The following is a 14,172-nucleotide window of genomic DNA, read 5'->3' on the forward strand; positions in this document are numbered from 1 at the left end:
ACGGGCTATTTATATTGGCTGTTATTTGTTAAATTCCATCGAGAGACCCAATTTATCTAAAATATTGACACCCCGTCATGATCTATCGAATTAAATGGACGATTTGAATCCAAACCCTTCCACTCAACACTTGCACTTAAGCACATATTCTATTTGGAATCAAATCATCAGGGTTCGTATCGGTTCTAGCCGTTTTGATTTGATTCCAATCCAGATCAGCCGAAATGGGTTAGGAATCAGCCAGATCCAAAAGTTAAGTTCCATTTGTTCGTTGTCTTTGTAATGGAAGAAAGGATCCAATGGCTAAGATGAGCATGGAGAATTGAAGATTAGAAATGGAGACATGGAGAAGGTATGCTTCCCTTTTGGGAAGCCTGGTCCTACCCATCAACCATCGATCATCAATAATTGATATTTTTTATTCCTTCGTACGGGGTGGAATCACTGGATTGGATTGGATGAAGATAATTGACTTTAGTTTCTGTGATCGAAGAACCTTTTGGATTCTGCTCCACTTGCTCGGATCGATCCATCTAAATGAATGACAGGTGATTATTGTGGTGGTATTGATTTCTGGGTTCCTTCTTAACTAACTTGCATAGCTTCCCATGACCCCTCATCCTTTTTGCCACTAGCAGAGCAACAGCTATTTTTCTTTCGAACAATCCATTAAAACAACTCGCGACTGGCTGCTCTGCTCTCCATGGCTGCAACCATCTCCTTCTCTGTCTGCTCAGATCCTCGCCAAGCCCACACCCACCTCCACTCACACCTTCACACTCAGCCCCTTAAGAACCTTCTCTTCAATCCACACCACGCCCTCTCCATTACATCCTCATCTCCGAAGCCTACGCACCCTTTGCTCCTTCTGCACAAATTCGACAGTTTTAAGTTTTACCCTGCTTGTACCTCATCTCATTCTTCTTCTTCTTCCTCTTCTGAATCATATCTCAACGACCCACTAAGAATTGGCCGGTTTCTTACCAGCGAAGAAGCTGAGAAGCTCCAAATCCTACACAATTTCAGATATTCTCAAGAATTTGTATCTGGGTCGTTGTTGGTTCGTGTGATGGGTGCAGAAGAGATAGATGTCACAGTTGGTTTGCTTTCTGAATCGTTTGCAGAGTCCATGTCTCTACCTTCAGGTTACGTCCGTTTCTTGGCGTTCCTGGTGAATAAGTATATGATTGAGAGGAGAGCCCTAATGCCCCACACAGCGACCCTCATTGGATTTTATAAGGGAGAGGGTGGTGAAGAGGAGCTGGCAGGTACGGTTGAGGTTTCTTTCAATAACCAAGGTGTCAATGCTTCTCCTCCAAGCCCCACTCCTCCCAAGGACTCCCCTTACATATGTAATATGACTGTGAAGAAGCAGCTCCGAAGGTATTTTTACAGCTTTGCCTATTTATTAGGAAATTTTCTTCTTCTCTTTTTAATTATTGTCTGTTTATTCATCTTGTTTCTCAAGTTTCAGCCTTTCCTTTTAAGGGCATCTTTTTAGCTTTATCTGTTGATTCTTTCATGTTCTTAGAGATGTTAGACAAAAATTTGCTCCCTTCTGGCCGATGGCTCTGTGGTTCATATGAAAGACCCTCTTTTGTTTTAAATTCTCCCTCCAGTCGTTCATTGCCTTAAAACATAGCAACACTTAATGCTTCAGAGACATTGAACTTGAAAGTGAGTTTGGCAGCCATTAAGAAGAAGAAGAAGCGGGAGGCACTTTCACTGGGTCCATTAAGTCCAGGTCAATTGGTGTCACTCATGCTAGATTCTATAACTAGTAAGTGGCGTACTGGGAGTATTCCTCCACTGAACTGGTATTCCTCTGATCTGTTCAGTAGGTATTTTCTTTCAAGGTTTGCAATCCACGATTATGTATTTATTATGTCCATCCCAGTATAACTGAATGATCCATTTTATAGAAATGCAAATGTAAGAAACTCGATGGACCTACTTTTTGAGTTGGACAAACTGACAACTGACAAGAAAGGTAGAATCCCAATGAGTCATTAGCCCCTGTCAGAAATTGAGCCGTTGCATAATACAAAAAATGGAAATTCTACTGAGCCATCTGGTGCTCAAAATCTTGGTTGTGGTTTTTACTGAATTTCATCCCACTTGATGTTGAGCACAGGATGCATTGTGCTAGTGTCGTTATTGTTATCAACAAACTAAGTCAGCAGAGTTGTCAGTACAATAGGCAGCACTGTGGAGATGTATAAGATTTGTAGATGATATGACAGCAAACAGTAGGTTATCAAGCATATGATCAGCTGAGTCTAGTGGCAGAGGCATGAGTGTTATGGTAGATAGCAGTGGGTTGATAAGCATATGATCAGTTCGTGTTAGCAGAACCGTGGGTTAGAAAGAGAGAATTAGAAAATAGAATGTATTAGTTTCATTGATAGGTAAGCCCCTCTAGGGGAAAGTTACAAAGGGACTGAAATAGACATAATTACCCCTAACTAGCTGACTCAATAAGAGCAACAATCTGCTCCTAATAACTTAACAACTAAGTAAACCCAAAAGGACCAGAATACCCCCACGGTATTCTGGATTACATATTCCAACACTCCCCCTCAAGCTGAGAAGATCCAGCTTGAACTAATAAGAAAAAAATATCCATAATAATGCTAACACTCCCCCTCAAGTTGGCGCATATAAGGCAGTAATGCCCAACTTGAACAAAAAAGGAAAAAACTAAGTTGTAGCAGAATCCAGCTTCAAGACGAATGCAGCTCCCAAATAAACCTTCAAGAACTTGAAAAAAAATAGGTCTTCAAAACCTAGGCAGACTTGATCAGCAAACTTTCACCAATCTTTAACAGATGTCCAGTGATGAATCTCTGACTGATAATCTTGAAAATAAGCAACTAGGGCAGCAAGCAGCGGAAACAAATAAATCAGGTAGCAGAGTGAAACTGTATGGAATGACGGAGAGAACTCCAAGAGCAGTAATTGGAAATATGATCAAAAGATCACCAAATCTTGCAACACAGAGATCAATAGGAGCAAACGGTTCAACAGCAAGCAGCCGAACTGTAAGTCAACAGATCGCCTTCTTCTCCCTTCGTCTTCGTCCAACCTTCAGTAATAAACAGAGCCCATCGGAACACGAGCCAGAAAAAAATGGAGACAAACCTCGTGTAGCCCTATACTCCAAAAAATCAGCAAATCAATCCTCCTTGTTCAATATCTCTGTTCAATTCGACATTGTTCGTGTAGCCCCCGATCGAAACGAGAACCTAGTTCAAATATGATCTTCAGCAGTAACAGCAAACCGATACCCAAAAATTGAAGCAGTAACAGATAGAAGACCATATAAATCTTCGATCATCAAATCAGCAAAACAATGTTTACATAATCACAAGTATGAAAAAAGAGGTAGGTTGGAGGGCAGCAACTAGATCATTGGATCACCTCATTAGTGCTGCCCTCTTACAAGGATGAGAACCAAAAAAGAAGAAGAAGGAAAAGTCGAGAGAGAGAAAAAGAAGGGAGAAGTCGATTGAAGAAAAAAGGGTTTTTTTTTTTTCTTTCTAACCTAGATCGGACCTGCTTTGATACCATGTTAGTAGAACCGTGGGTTAGAAAGAGAGAATTAGAGAATAGAATGTATTAGTTTCATTGATAGGTAAGCCCCTCTATTTATAATAGAGGGGAAAGTTACAAAGGGACTGAAATAGATATAATTACCCCTAACTAGCTGACTCAATAAGAGCAGCAATCTAATCCTAATAACTTAACAACTAAGTAAGCCCAAAAGGACCAGAATACCCCCACGGTATTCTGGATTACATATTCCAACAGTTAGATTAGAAGGCCATGGCAACATCAATTGAGATGTTACATTTATCATAGGCATCATGTTCAATATCAGTGTTAGACTAGATGGATGAGATGGCATAGCTTGAGGCCGATATGTTAGTTTGCTATGGTAGTGGCAGCTGATATTTGCAACACTGGAAGATCAATGTAGATGCGAAGACCATTGACCTCACCTAGAGTTGAGCTGGACTATTGGCATCTAACATTGTCTGTGCGCAGTTGAGCTTGCATTATGGGCTGATATGGAATGATGAGGTGGCCAATGTAATGCTCTGTATGTTGGAAGATATTGTGACAGACTCTGGGATGCGTGATGATGATGTGTAGTTGTACAGATGAAGGCAGCCAGTTGAGTGGCAGATGCTATGTGCAGATGTGGAGGCTATGATAATGTAGCAGCGACTTCGATGATTTTTTGAGCCATCATTTAATTGGTATTTGGATGTGCTTAAAAAATAAGAAATGAAGATAAATGATCTGGCTTTCTTTGAAAATTTGAATGAGGTTCTGCTGATAATGGAGTGGAGAGTTTTGGCATAATCTTCTGTCATGGCGCGTTGCTGAAAGTAGCAGTTTATGTATATCAGTTAGGTTCAAGAAGGCTTTTGAGAACTGTGCACCAAATATGGTTGAAGGTGTCTTCATATGAAATGTAACCCTTCGAGTCTTCTTTCCAATGCTGCTAGAATCAGGTCGAACAGATCTTGGATGAGAGAGTTATGATAATTTCTGTAGAGATATGCAAATCTGCCCAAAATAGGCTTCTTCTGTCATCCATGCCTTAAATTGAGTGTCCATGGACACAAGGATGGACGTCCATGATTTGTGTCCATCATCGTCAATAGTTACTGGGTCTGAAAAATTCACATGGACACAAGGATGGATGTTCATGGGTTGTTTTTGAGTTGCAAGCAGAGTCATCTTGTGTTGTTGCAGTTCACCTGACTTTGAGTGAATTTTTGATCATCTTCCAAGCAGAATTAGAAGAAGGCTATTTCTATCCAAACTGTCAAATTTTGAGTCTTAATTCACATGAAACAAGAATTAGATCATTTGGAGTTATACTGAAAGAGTTATGCCTTCCCGCACTAAACAGAGGTCAATCTGTTAGACAGAGTTTCAGTCAAATTGGGTAGGTGAATCAGCTTAGGTTTGGTTCTTTTGGTGGGGCCATTTAAATGAAGTTTTTGTATCATTGATGAGCTGGCAAGATGTTGGAAGTTTTTGAAGTCTCAAAAGAGGATTAAATGGAATCTTCAGATAGCAGTAATGATGTGGCCAAGCATGAGAAACTTCTGAGTTGCTGAATTATGTTCTTCCTTCCCAAATGAGGTGCTGAGAATGGTATTTCCCTCCAAAACGGGGATTCTTACTGCCCAAATCTCGGAAAATATAAAAGGGTTCTTTATTTTTGAATTAAAGTACAAGAGAAGAGGAGAAAAAGAAGGAAAAGAAGTAAGAAAAGAAAAAGGAGAAAGCTGAGTAGAAGATTGTTCTTGCATTTGAATGCATATCCCCTACCTTTGAATGAAGTTCAAATGCTTCATTAATGAAGATTGAGCTTGGTGGTTGTGCGTTGATGATCATACATTAAAGGCATGCAAGAGACAAAGGATCGGTGAGCAGTGGCAGCTACCGAACTCTTCTCAGGATACTAGGAACAGTTACAGAGCATGGTTGTAAGCTTTTCTGCACATTTGGCCTGTTTCAGATTCAATCCTGTATCCCTGTATTTATGCTAGCAGTAGGGTTTCTTTTGAATACCTGTGCTAGATATGTTTCACTGTAGGAAGAAAATATAAGCCCATTTATTGTTTTGTATAATTGGAGTGTTCAATGGGTATTGGACACTGGTAGTTATACCTATCTGAATCTGTTTGTATTGGGGTGTTCAATGGTTATTGGACACTGGTAGTTATACCTACCTGAATCTGTTTGTATTGGGGTGTTCAATGGGTATTGGACATTGGTAGGTGTTCAGGGGGTACTGAACAATGGTAGTTATACCTACCTGAACTTGGCACAGTTGTGCCCTCCTAGTTGTATGCTGGGTAAGCAGTAGTGTATTGAGTAGATATGAAGCCCAAGTGATATTACTCTTGCGACGTAGGCATCTTGCTGAACCTCGTAAAAATTCCTGTGTTGTGGGTGGACTTTTGATGTCATTTGTGAAGATAGAAGTGCTTGTTTGCAGGGTGGGTGTGCACTGCTTGGAGGGCCTGACCATATAGTGGTTGCAGTGTGAGTGTGCACATGTGACACGACTGTGTGAATATCAATGTTTAGTGTCGGCAGTGTGTGTCAGTTTCAGTTGTATGGACAAAAAAAGAAAAGGAATTTGATTCACTGATTCAGCCCCCAGTGACGACCATAGTCCAACACTTGAGATATATCATTAGTAGCTTATATTTGGTAGAAATAATGTAGCTGCACAAACAATAATAGAGGATGGCATTCGTAAGGGATAAGCATTCAACAATAGTGTAACTTGGTTTTGGCCTCCTCACTGTATATGGTAGAGAGAAGTTCCAACTGCTAGTCAGACGTGTATGTTGCTCCACAAAATGAGCTTTGGTATTTATGCTGGGGACGATTGCATTTGCATACATTTGTTTTATCTTTTATTTTTCATAAAAGGCTGAATACAAAAATTAACTAAATTAAAAGGGAATATTTTAAGTCTTTTGTAATGAATAAAAAGGGCATGGGGGGAAGAAGTTGTACCACTGCCTTACTGAGTATACAACATCTTTCCCAATTTGTGGGTCATCTGGAAGGCGCATATATCTCGCCCTACGGTGTTTTTTGAGTCAAAGTAACAGATTTTCTTTTGCGTGGATTAGGGGGGTCAGAAGATTTTTGCTTCTGTGATCCATGCGAGTAGCTTTCGTGCAAGAAGAAGAGATCTTTGGGTAGAGTTGGTTGTTTTGCTTATTGTGTCTGCTCCCTGATTGATTGTTAGTGATTTTAATGCTACCTTGGCTTCTCATGAAAAAAGAGGCCCAAAAGCTTTTAGTTGGGGCTCAGCTGCGAAAATTGGTGCCATGATGGATGTGTGCTCGTTGTTATTAGTGCCATCTCAGGGAAAAAAATTCACATGGTCTAATAACAAGTGAAGGTTCCATTTGATGAGGAAATCAAACAATCAGTCTGGAAGCTGGATTCAGATAGCTCCCCGGGCCTAGATGGTTTGTCAAGGGCTTACTTCAGAAGGTGTTGGGATATTGTGGAGAAGGATGTGTGCATGGCAGCAAAATAATTTTTTCAGGCATTTTTTAGACCGAATGGCATCACCGTATAGCAGTATTTTCCGTAGGCTGCTATGCTAGTTGTAGCGCGCTATTGTGAGTGCTCTCCTCATCGAGAGTCGGTTCTTTATGGTAAAAAAAAATCTACTTGCGTTATTACCATAGGGTAACAATTTTATTGTTTTGATTCCCAAGGTAGATAAAGCTTTCTCCCTGGATCGTTTCAGGCCTATTTGCATGGGAATTTTTTTTGTTAGGACTTTCAAAAATTATTGCTTCAAGTTTGGTGCCCTAGCTTCCCAGATTGGTATTTGAAGAAAAATGGGAGTTTCTAAAAGACAAGGTGATTACTTCAAATATCACCATGGCATCGGAGTTGGCAAATTTGATGCACGCATCTATAGAGGAGGAGGTATGGGGATTAAATTAGATGTTCTGAAAGCCTATGATACTCTATCATGGGATTTTCTTTAGCCGTCTTCATAAGCCTTGCTTTCTTGAACTCTTCTTTTAGTCTTGTAACTCTAGTGAAAGGGTGTTCCAATCTTTGTATTACATTAATGGGTAACTACAAGACTTTAAATGCACGTTAAATATATTCAAGTGTTTGTTATCATCAAAACCTAGTTGTGAACAATTTGGTAAAGTAGGATTCTTGAATGGGCAGTTCCCCAACAATAAATCTTCTTCGGTATGGACAGGAGTGAAGAATATGTGGGACTTTGTTGCTAAGCAGGAAAGATGGATCGTTGGAAATGGGAAATCAATCAATTTCTGGAGGGATAGATGGCTTGGCAGTACATCTATTGAAGTAAGCTCGGGTTTGTACCCTAGTATTTTTCTTGATGCCAATACGTTGTTTTCGGATTTCATTCATAATTATCATTGGAGGTTCCCTGTATTGGGATCGTCTTTTATGAAGAATGTTTGTCGCTCTGCAATTTCTATCAAAATCCCTAGCTGTCCAAGGGAAGATAAATGTGCTTGGTGTCTTAATGCCACAGGTGTTTTTAGTGTCAGATCAGCTTGGGAGGAGATCAGGAAGAGGAATCTAAAGGTGCCGTGGAAGGAGATAATCTGGGGGACTAGGCACTCACTATTTGGATGGCGTTTGGTTCATGGTAAGATTCCTACTGATGATATTGTTGGCAGCAAAGAAGTCTATCTACCCTCTTGGTGCGAGCTGTGTAATGCAGAGTCAGATTCTCAGATGAATCTATTTTTGGAGTGCAATTTTTCTCGTATGATATGGGCATCTTTTTAGGGATGCTTTGGTGTTACGTGGATTCATCATCAATCCTTTTTGGATTTCCTATCTTGGTGGAAACGTAAAGGGAAAGGGTTGGCTTTAAAAGGAGTGTGGTTTGTAGGGGCTGTATTGATTGCATATAATATATGGATGGAAAGAAACTTGAGACATTTTGAAGGGAAGCAAAGATCTCCATATCAGATTACCAATATGGTATTGAGGGATATTAGAGCACTGAGACAAAATTTGAAAGGATTTGTGAAATCTGTAGCGGATCTTCTATGTTCTAGAAAGTTGGAGTTGCCAATTGTGTCAGCCCCTTCTAGGACTATTTCTGAAGTCTTCTGGTGCAAACTATTTTTTTTCCCTTTGGGCTGTTTGGCTCTCCCCTGCTGATGGCAATGCCGAAGGTGGGGGAATCCATTCAGTGTTTTTGTTCTTGTTAGTCTGGTTTCTTCCAGACTCTTTGTTGTAATCTTTTTCTCTTTTAATTCTTTAATACAAACACCTTGAATAAAAAAAGAGAGTATACATCATCTTAAACAGATTTAAAACTCATTTTTCTTTCCTAGTTTCTGGAAAATTATTATGAACTTCACTAATGATTCTATTAATTGATGTTATTGACACACTTCTTATCCTTCATTTCTGTTTATGGAACCTTTCATTCTCCTTCTTTGACACATAGAAGGCTAAAATAATCAGACTTTTTGTTTTTTTCAATTTCCATGTTGAACTCAGACCTACTTCACAGCAAGGTACTAAAACTCGGGTCTCAGTACCAACTCGGCCCTTGGAAAAACCGAGTCGAGTCGAGATCTCGCCGAGTTGGTGCATTTTTTTTTTCCGACTCGAAGCCTCAACTCTGTGGGTTTTAGACCTAGTTTGGGTCTGAAACTTGGTATTCAGCCTATTTTAGGCCATTTAAACACAATGGCACTATCACATTTTGCAAAAACAAATTCCAAATATGAGTTCCAATTCGGACCATTGTTTGGTAGGCGATGACGTACTGAAATACCCTACTCTACACATAATTTAGTAATAGAAAGCAAGCAAAACATTCAATTAATAGCTAAACAACTTAAATAAAAATTAGAAATGTTAAAGTGATACATCAAACTGTTTAACAGTGTTATAACTATCATCACATAAAATGACTTTGAATCAAGTATTCAGTCCCTGCTAGTGTCACATAGTCTTCCCATGACATAGTGTTGCTGTAATGTTGCATATAGTGCTCCACAACAAGCATATAAGAGTTCTGTCGAGTTAGGTAAGTAAATACATAGTAGATGGGTCATTTCCATGGGTCAACCCGAGATCTTGACTTGCGATCCGAGATCTCGCCAAGATATATCGAGTTCTGTCGAGTTAGGTAAGTAAATACATAGTAGAAGGGTCATTTCCATTGGTCAACCCGAGATCCAAGATTTCGCGGAGATCTCGGCGAGATATTGCAATTTTGTGTACCGTATGCCATCTCGTCTCGGTTTCTCAGAAAACCGAGAAACTCGCCGAGATTTTGCCGAGTTGAGACGAGTTTTAGAACTATGCTTCACAGAGAAGGAACCAAACTACTTCTCAAGTGGTAATAAAAATTTTGCAGACAGAAGAAAACCTTGAAAAAAAAAACAAAAAAAAAAAAAAAAAAAAAAAAAAAAAAAAAAAAAAAAAAAAAAACCAAAAAACCAAAAAAAAAAAAAAAAAAAAAAAAAAAAAAAAAAAAAAAAAAAAAAAAAAAAAAAAAAAAAAAAAAAAAAAAAAAAAAAAAAAAAAAAAAAAAAAAAAAAAAAAAAAAAAAAAAAAAAAAACAAAAAAACACAACAAAACAAAAAAAAAAAAAAAAAAAAAAAAACCAAAAACACCCCCCAAGATGCAAAACGCATGACCAAACCCAAAAGGTCAAACTATGTTGAATCTGAAAACTAAAGTACTGGTCATAGATTTCACATTCGTAAATGAGTATACCCTAAAAATCTAAGTTCACTTGGACCCTGGAATTCTGGAACAATCAATACTTTGTACCTGTAACATTACTCCTAATTTGCATCACTGTTTCTGCTCCACTTGTAATTTTTGAAAGTATTTTTTTTTTAAAGCAACCAACTTTGCTCATTTCAGTTGCAATAAAAAGGGGTGACTAGATAACTGTCATATCGGATATATGATGACATTAGAGCAGTGATTCTGACTCATCACTTAAATGTTTTACCCCTTTTGAATAATATAGTCAGAATGCTGCACCTTGTAGATTAACAGTTCATATGGATTGTCTAACAGCTGATTTAAGGTGTTTCTTTGTGTAATTTTTCAGGAGGGGCATTGGTTGGCATCTTTTGAAGGCATGTGAAGAACTGATATCTCAGATGAGTTGTACTTCTAGGAAAGTGTACCTGCACTGCAGAATGATTGATACAGCTCCCTTTAAAATGTATATTAAAGCAGGTTACAGTATTGTCAAGACGGATAGCATCTTTGTCCGATTGACCTTCCAACCTCGTAAGCACTTGATGTGCAAAAGATTGTCAGTTTTCAATTACCATTCAGAAGTGGATATCACGAATCCTGATGGGGAATTTTCTTCATGAAGGTTGCAAAAAACGAATAATTTTTTCAAATGTATACACAATGTCCTTGACAAACTCACTCCTTCCTGCTGTAAATGCTGTTTTTTTGTAGTGATGAAAACTTGAGTTCAGTTTTATACATCTTAAACATATAATCTAAGTTCTCCCCCTCCCCCTCCCCCCACCTATTCGATTTTTCATAGTTAGTTGCCTTAATTGTGACAGCCAACACAATGCAGTGAACAGCTTTCTTGCTGAGTGATTTAAGAGTAAGAGACTGATTGGATGGTTTCTGTTTGCGTCTCATGTATCTGGTAGGGGCCTTGTGTTCGAAGTATGTTATGCTGTGGATGCAATATGGGTTCCAGAACTGAAGCACTCTCTAGTAGGCTCTACCTCTTGCTTGAGGTTTGTTTCAATCAGATTGCTTCCTGTGCTTTTGAAACCTTTTTAGAGGGAAAGGAATATCTAAGACAGGGATTCCTTCAGTGCACTGGAAATACATTGCTGTTAATATTTGAGAAGACAGTTGGCTGCATGGGCCAACAAATGGGAGAATTATCGCACTTAGGCCTCAATCTACTCACACACAAATGGTTAGTGATCTCTTAGATCGAGGAGGAAATGTTGGAGACCGGCTGAGATTAAAATTTTTAACCTCATAAGGTGACTGAGATTCTAACGTTGGCAATGAGCTCTACTGACAAAACTGATAGAAGGATTGGAAGTTCTCTAAGAATGGGCTTGCTGTGAAATCAGCTTATCATCTCACACTCTCACAGAGAATGGTTTTTCAGTTGTGTGAGACATGGAGTCTACTCTCTTAGCGAAAAAGTGTGGGTGGAAATGTGGAATTTAATGATGCCCCCCCTCTCAAAGGAAGTTGAAGCTCTTTCTGTTGAGGTGCTGCTCAGGCTATCTGCTGGTGGCTAAACGACACAGCTCTGTACGTCACTTTTGTGGCAAAAATGAGGAGTCAGTGGTTCACATGATTCTCAAATTCCCACATCCTGTTTGGTTCAGTTCATGTTTTTTGTTGCACTGATCAAATTAACGGCTGGATTTTCAGGACTGGTTCCTGCTTATGTTGAGCATAGTTAAGGGACTTTCAGAAAGCTGGGGTTCCATTGCATTTTTGGTCAGTTCTTGTTGGGAGATCTGGAAGACTTGTAAGAATGTGCGCTTAGGTTATCAAGTGCTAGTGCTTTAAAGACTATTTGGCCTCATCCTACCTCTCAGAAGCGCTTTGAGATCTTTCCTCGACAAAGCCTGCATCTGGCAAGGCAGCAGATCTATCAATGCTTTTCCCTATTTGACATAATGTTCATTATACGGTGGTCATGGATGGGGCTTGGTCAAATTAAGAAATGTCTTTTGGGCAGAGTTGTGTTCAGAGAAAACCTTAAATGAGGCCTTTTGGTAGTAAGATGTAGCTCTACACTTGAACTGGATCTTCCATTGCAGAGAGAAAATATTAGAGAAGCTCCATTGCTGGGCAGAAACCTTGGTCTGTCTTGATATGGATCTTTTCTGATTGCAAGCTTTGATTCAAAGTGTCACTTTTGAAGTTGTTAATCCTCCGTGGGATGCACAGGTGATCGTTGAGCATGGTTGATTGCCTTTCTTCTCTCTTCTCTTATCTGTTTCCACTGATCTTCCATTACAGAGGTTCATTGCATAGCAGTAGCAGTTATATACTTAAATTTATATTAGCTCCATGAATGGTGTGCCTCTCCCCCCCCCCCCCCCCCCAACGAAGATGAATAAGAGTTGTTCAATGTAGGTGTACATATATGTATGTATAGGAAAAATGGGAAAATATGTTTGTAACCAAGGTGGTTACAACATAAGGACAGAAGAAAAGGTTAAAAGTTCATATATATTCTTATGGATTCTGTTTGAAAGAAACATTAAAAATCTTTGGCCTACTTTTCATGTTTTTTACTTTTCAAAGGTGGTCTAAAATGCATGTATCACATGGCTGCGAAATGTCTTCATTTCTTCATCTTGCTTATTCTTCTCCTCCCCCCACCAAAAAACCAGTCCGTCAAATTGCCTATTTCCTTTTCTAGCTATTCCTGTTCACTATATCACCCCCCCTCCCCCCTCCCCAAGAAAAAGAAGTTTGAAAACTTTATTCTGAATTTTCCTTTTGGTTTAGAAATTGTAGCTCCAATTTGTATAGTTTCAAATTTTAACATGTCACTGAAAGTTTTCTTTCCTTTTCAACCTCTTATTTTTCTTGAATGGATTCTCTCTCCTCATTGGTTGTTAAATATTCCCTACAGTAGAAGTTTGATTACCAAAATTGCAGAGGCTGTATGTTCAATAAACCATGTGCAATTTGCAGTTCTATTTATACTTGTGTTCTACTTCTTTGTTGAATATCTTTTAAAATTTACATTAAGAACAGTGAAAACTGAATGTGTTACCATAAGCAGGTCCAACATAAATTGGGAAGTCATTGGATTTCCTCTTCCTGATTCTGGATGAGAATACATTTACCAAATCTTAAGGGTGTTCTTGAATGAAGACACACACACACACAAATGCCTCCATCAGCCGTTGAGCAGTTGTTGAGCTTGCTCTTCCTGGCTTCTCCACACTTGAACAAGTTTCTGAAGTACTTCCTTCTGTTTTGTTCTATCAAACTACACTAACATTACAGTATTGACCTTATGGATGTTTCATAGATACTGAACACTCAATAACCTACTCTAAAAGAAAGAAAATAAATTACAATTATGTTTTCTGTTAAAAAACATAGCTCAAGTTTTCAGACCATTTTGAATGAATGTATACCCATGCTTAAGCCTTTTGCATTTGTAGTGGAAATTTGTTGTAGTTCCTTTACACATTCTGTCACTGAGGGTCTCCCACTACTCTTAGCACAGATGCATCAATATGCCCATTGGCAAACATGGCAATTGCCTCCATGGTGTATGAACTCTGACACATCTCTGGGTCTATCACCTTATGCAACTTCTTCAGATCATTCAATATATCCTTAACTTGAATTATTCACAGGTAAACCATTTTATGGTTTGATGGCCTTTATGGATTATTCTGAACACCCAATTTACCTGTAATACTAGGTTCTGATCTGTGGATTCCTGATTCAATTCAATAGCTCTGCGTCTAGCCAACAGGTCCAGACGAATGACTCCAAATGCGTACACATCACTTTGTAAAGTGAGCTTTCCTGTCTGGTGGAAGTACAAACATCCAATACCTAGACTATCAGGTACCATTCACAAATCATTCCTGTTCTAAAGGT

At 38.9% G+C, this 14,172-nt stretch overlaps 1 protein-coding gene across 1 annotated transcript; it reads left to right on the forward strand.

The window, feature by feature from the left end:
- Positions 1-692: 692 nt before the first annotated feature.
- LOC122638336 lies at positions 693-11,286 on the forward strand. The gene is made up of 3 exons (XM_043831249.1): positions 693-1,383; positions 10,643-10,759; positions 11,121-11,286. The coding sequence occupies exons 1-3, from the start codon at positions 704-706 to the stop codon at positions 11,155-11,157; spliced, it is 834 nt and encodes a 277-aa protein (XP_043687184.1). The 5' UTR covers positions 693-703; the 3' UTR covers positions 11,158-11,286.
- The last annotated feature ends 2,886 nt before the right edge of the window (positions 11,287-14,172 follow it).

The sequence above is a fragment of the Telopea speciosissima genome, chromosome 8 (assembly GCF_018873765.1).
Source record: "Telopea speciosissima isolate NSW1024214 ecotype Mountain lineage chromosome 8, Tspe_v1, whole genome shotgun sequence".
NCBI lineage: Eukaryota > Viridiplantae > Streptophyta > Magnoliopsida > Proteales > Proteaceae > Telopea > Telopea speciosissima.

Coding starts and splice junctions, on each gene's coding strand:
- LOC122638336 (XM_043831249.1), top strand. CDS start 704: ATGGCTGCAACCATCTCCTTCTCTGTCTGCTCAGATCCTCGCCAAGCC. Junction 1,384..10,642: donor GTGAAGAAGCAGCTCCGAAG/GTATTTTTACAG, acceptor GTAATTTTTCAG/GAGGGGCATTGGTTGGCATC. Junction 10,760..11,120: donor GATACAGCTCCCTTTAAAAT/GTATATTAAAGC, acceptor TAATTGTGACAG/CCAACACAATGCAGTGAACA.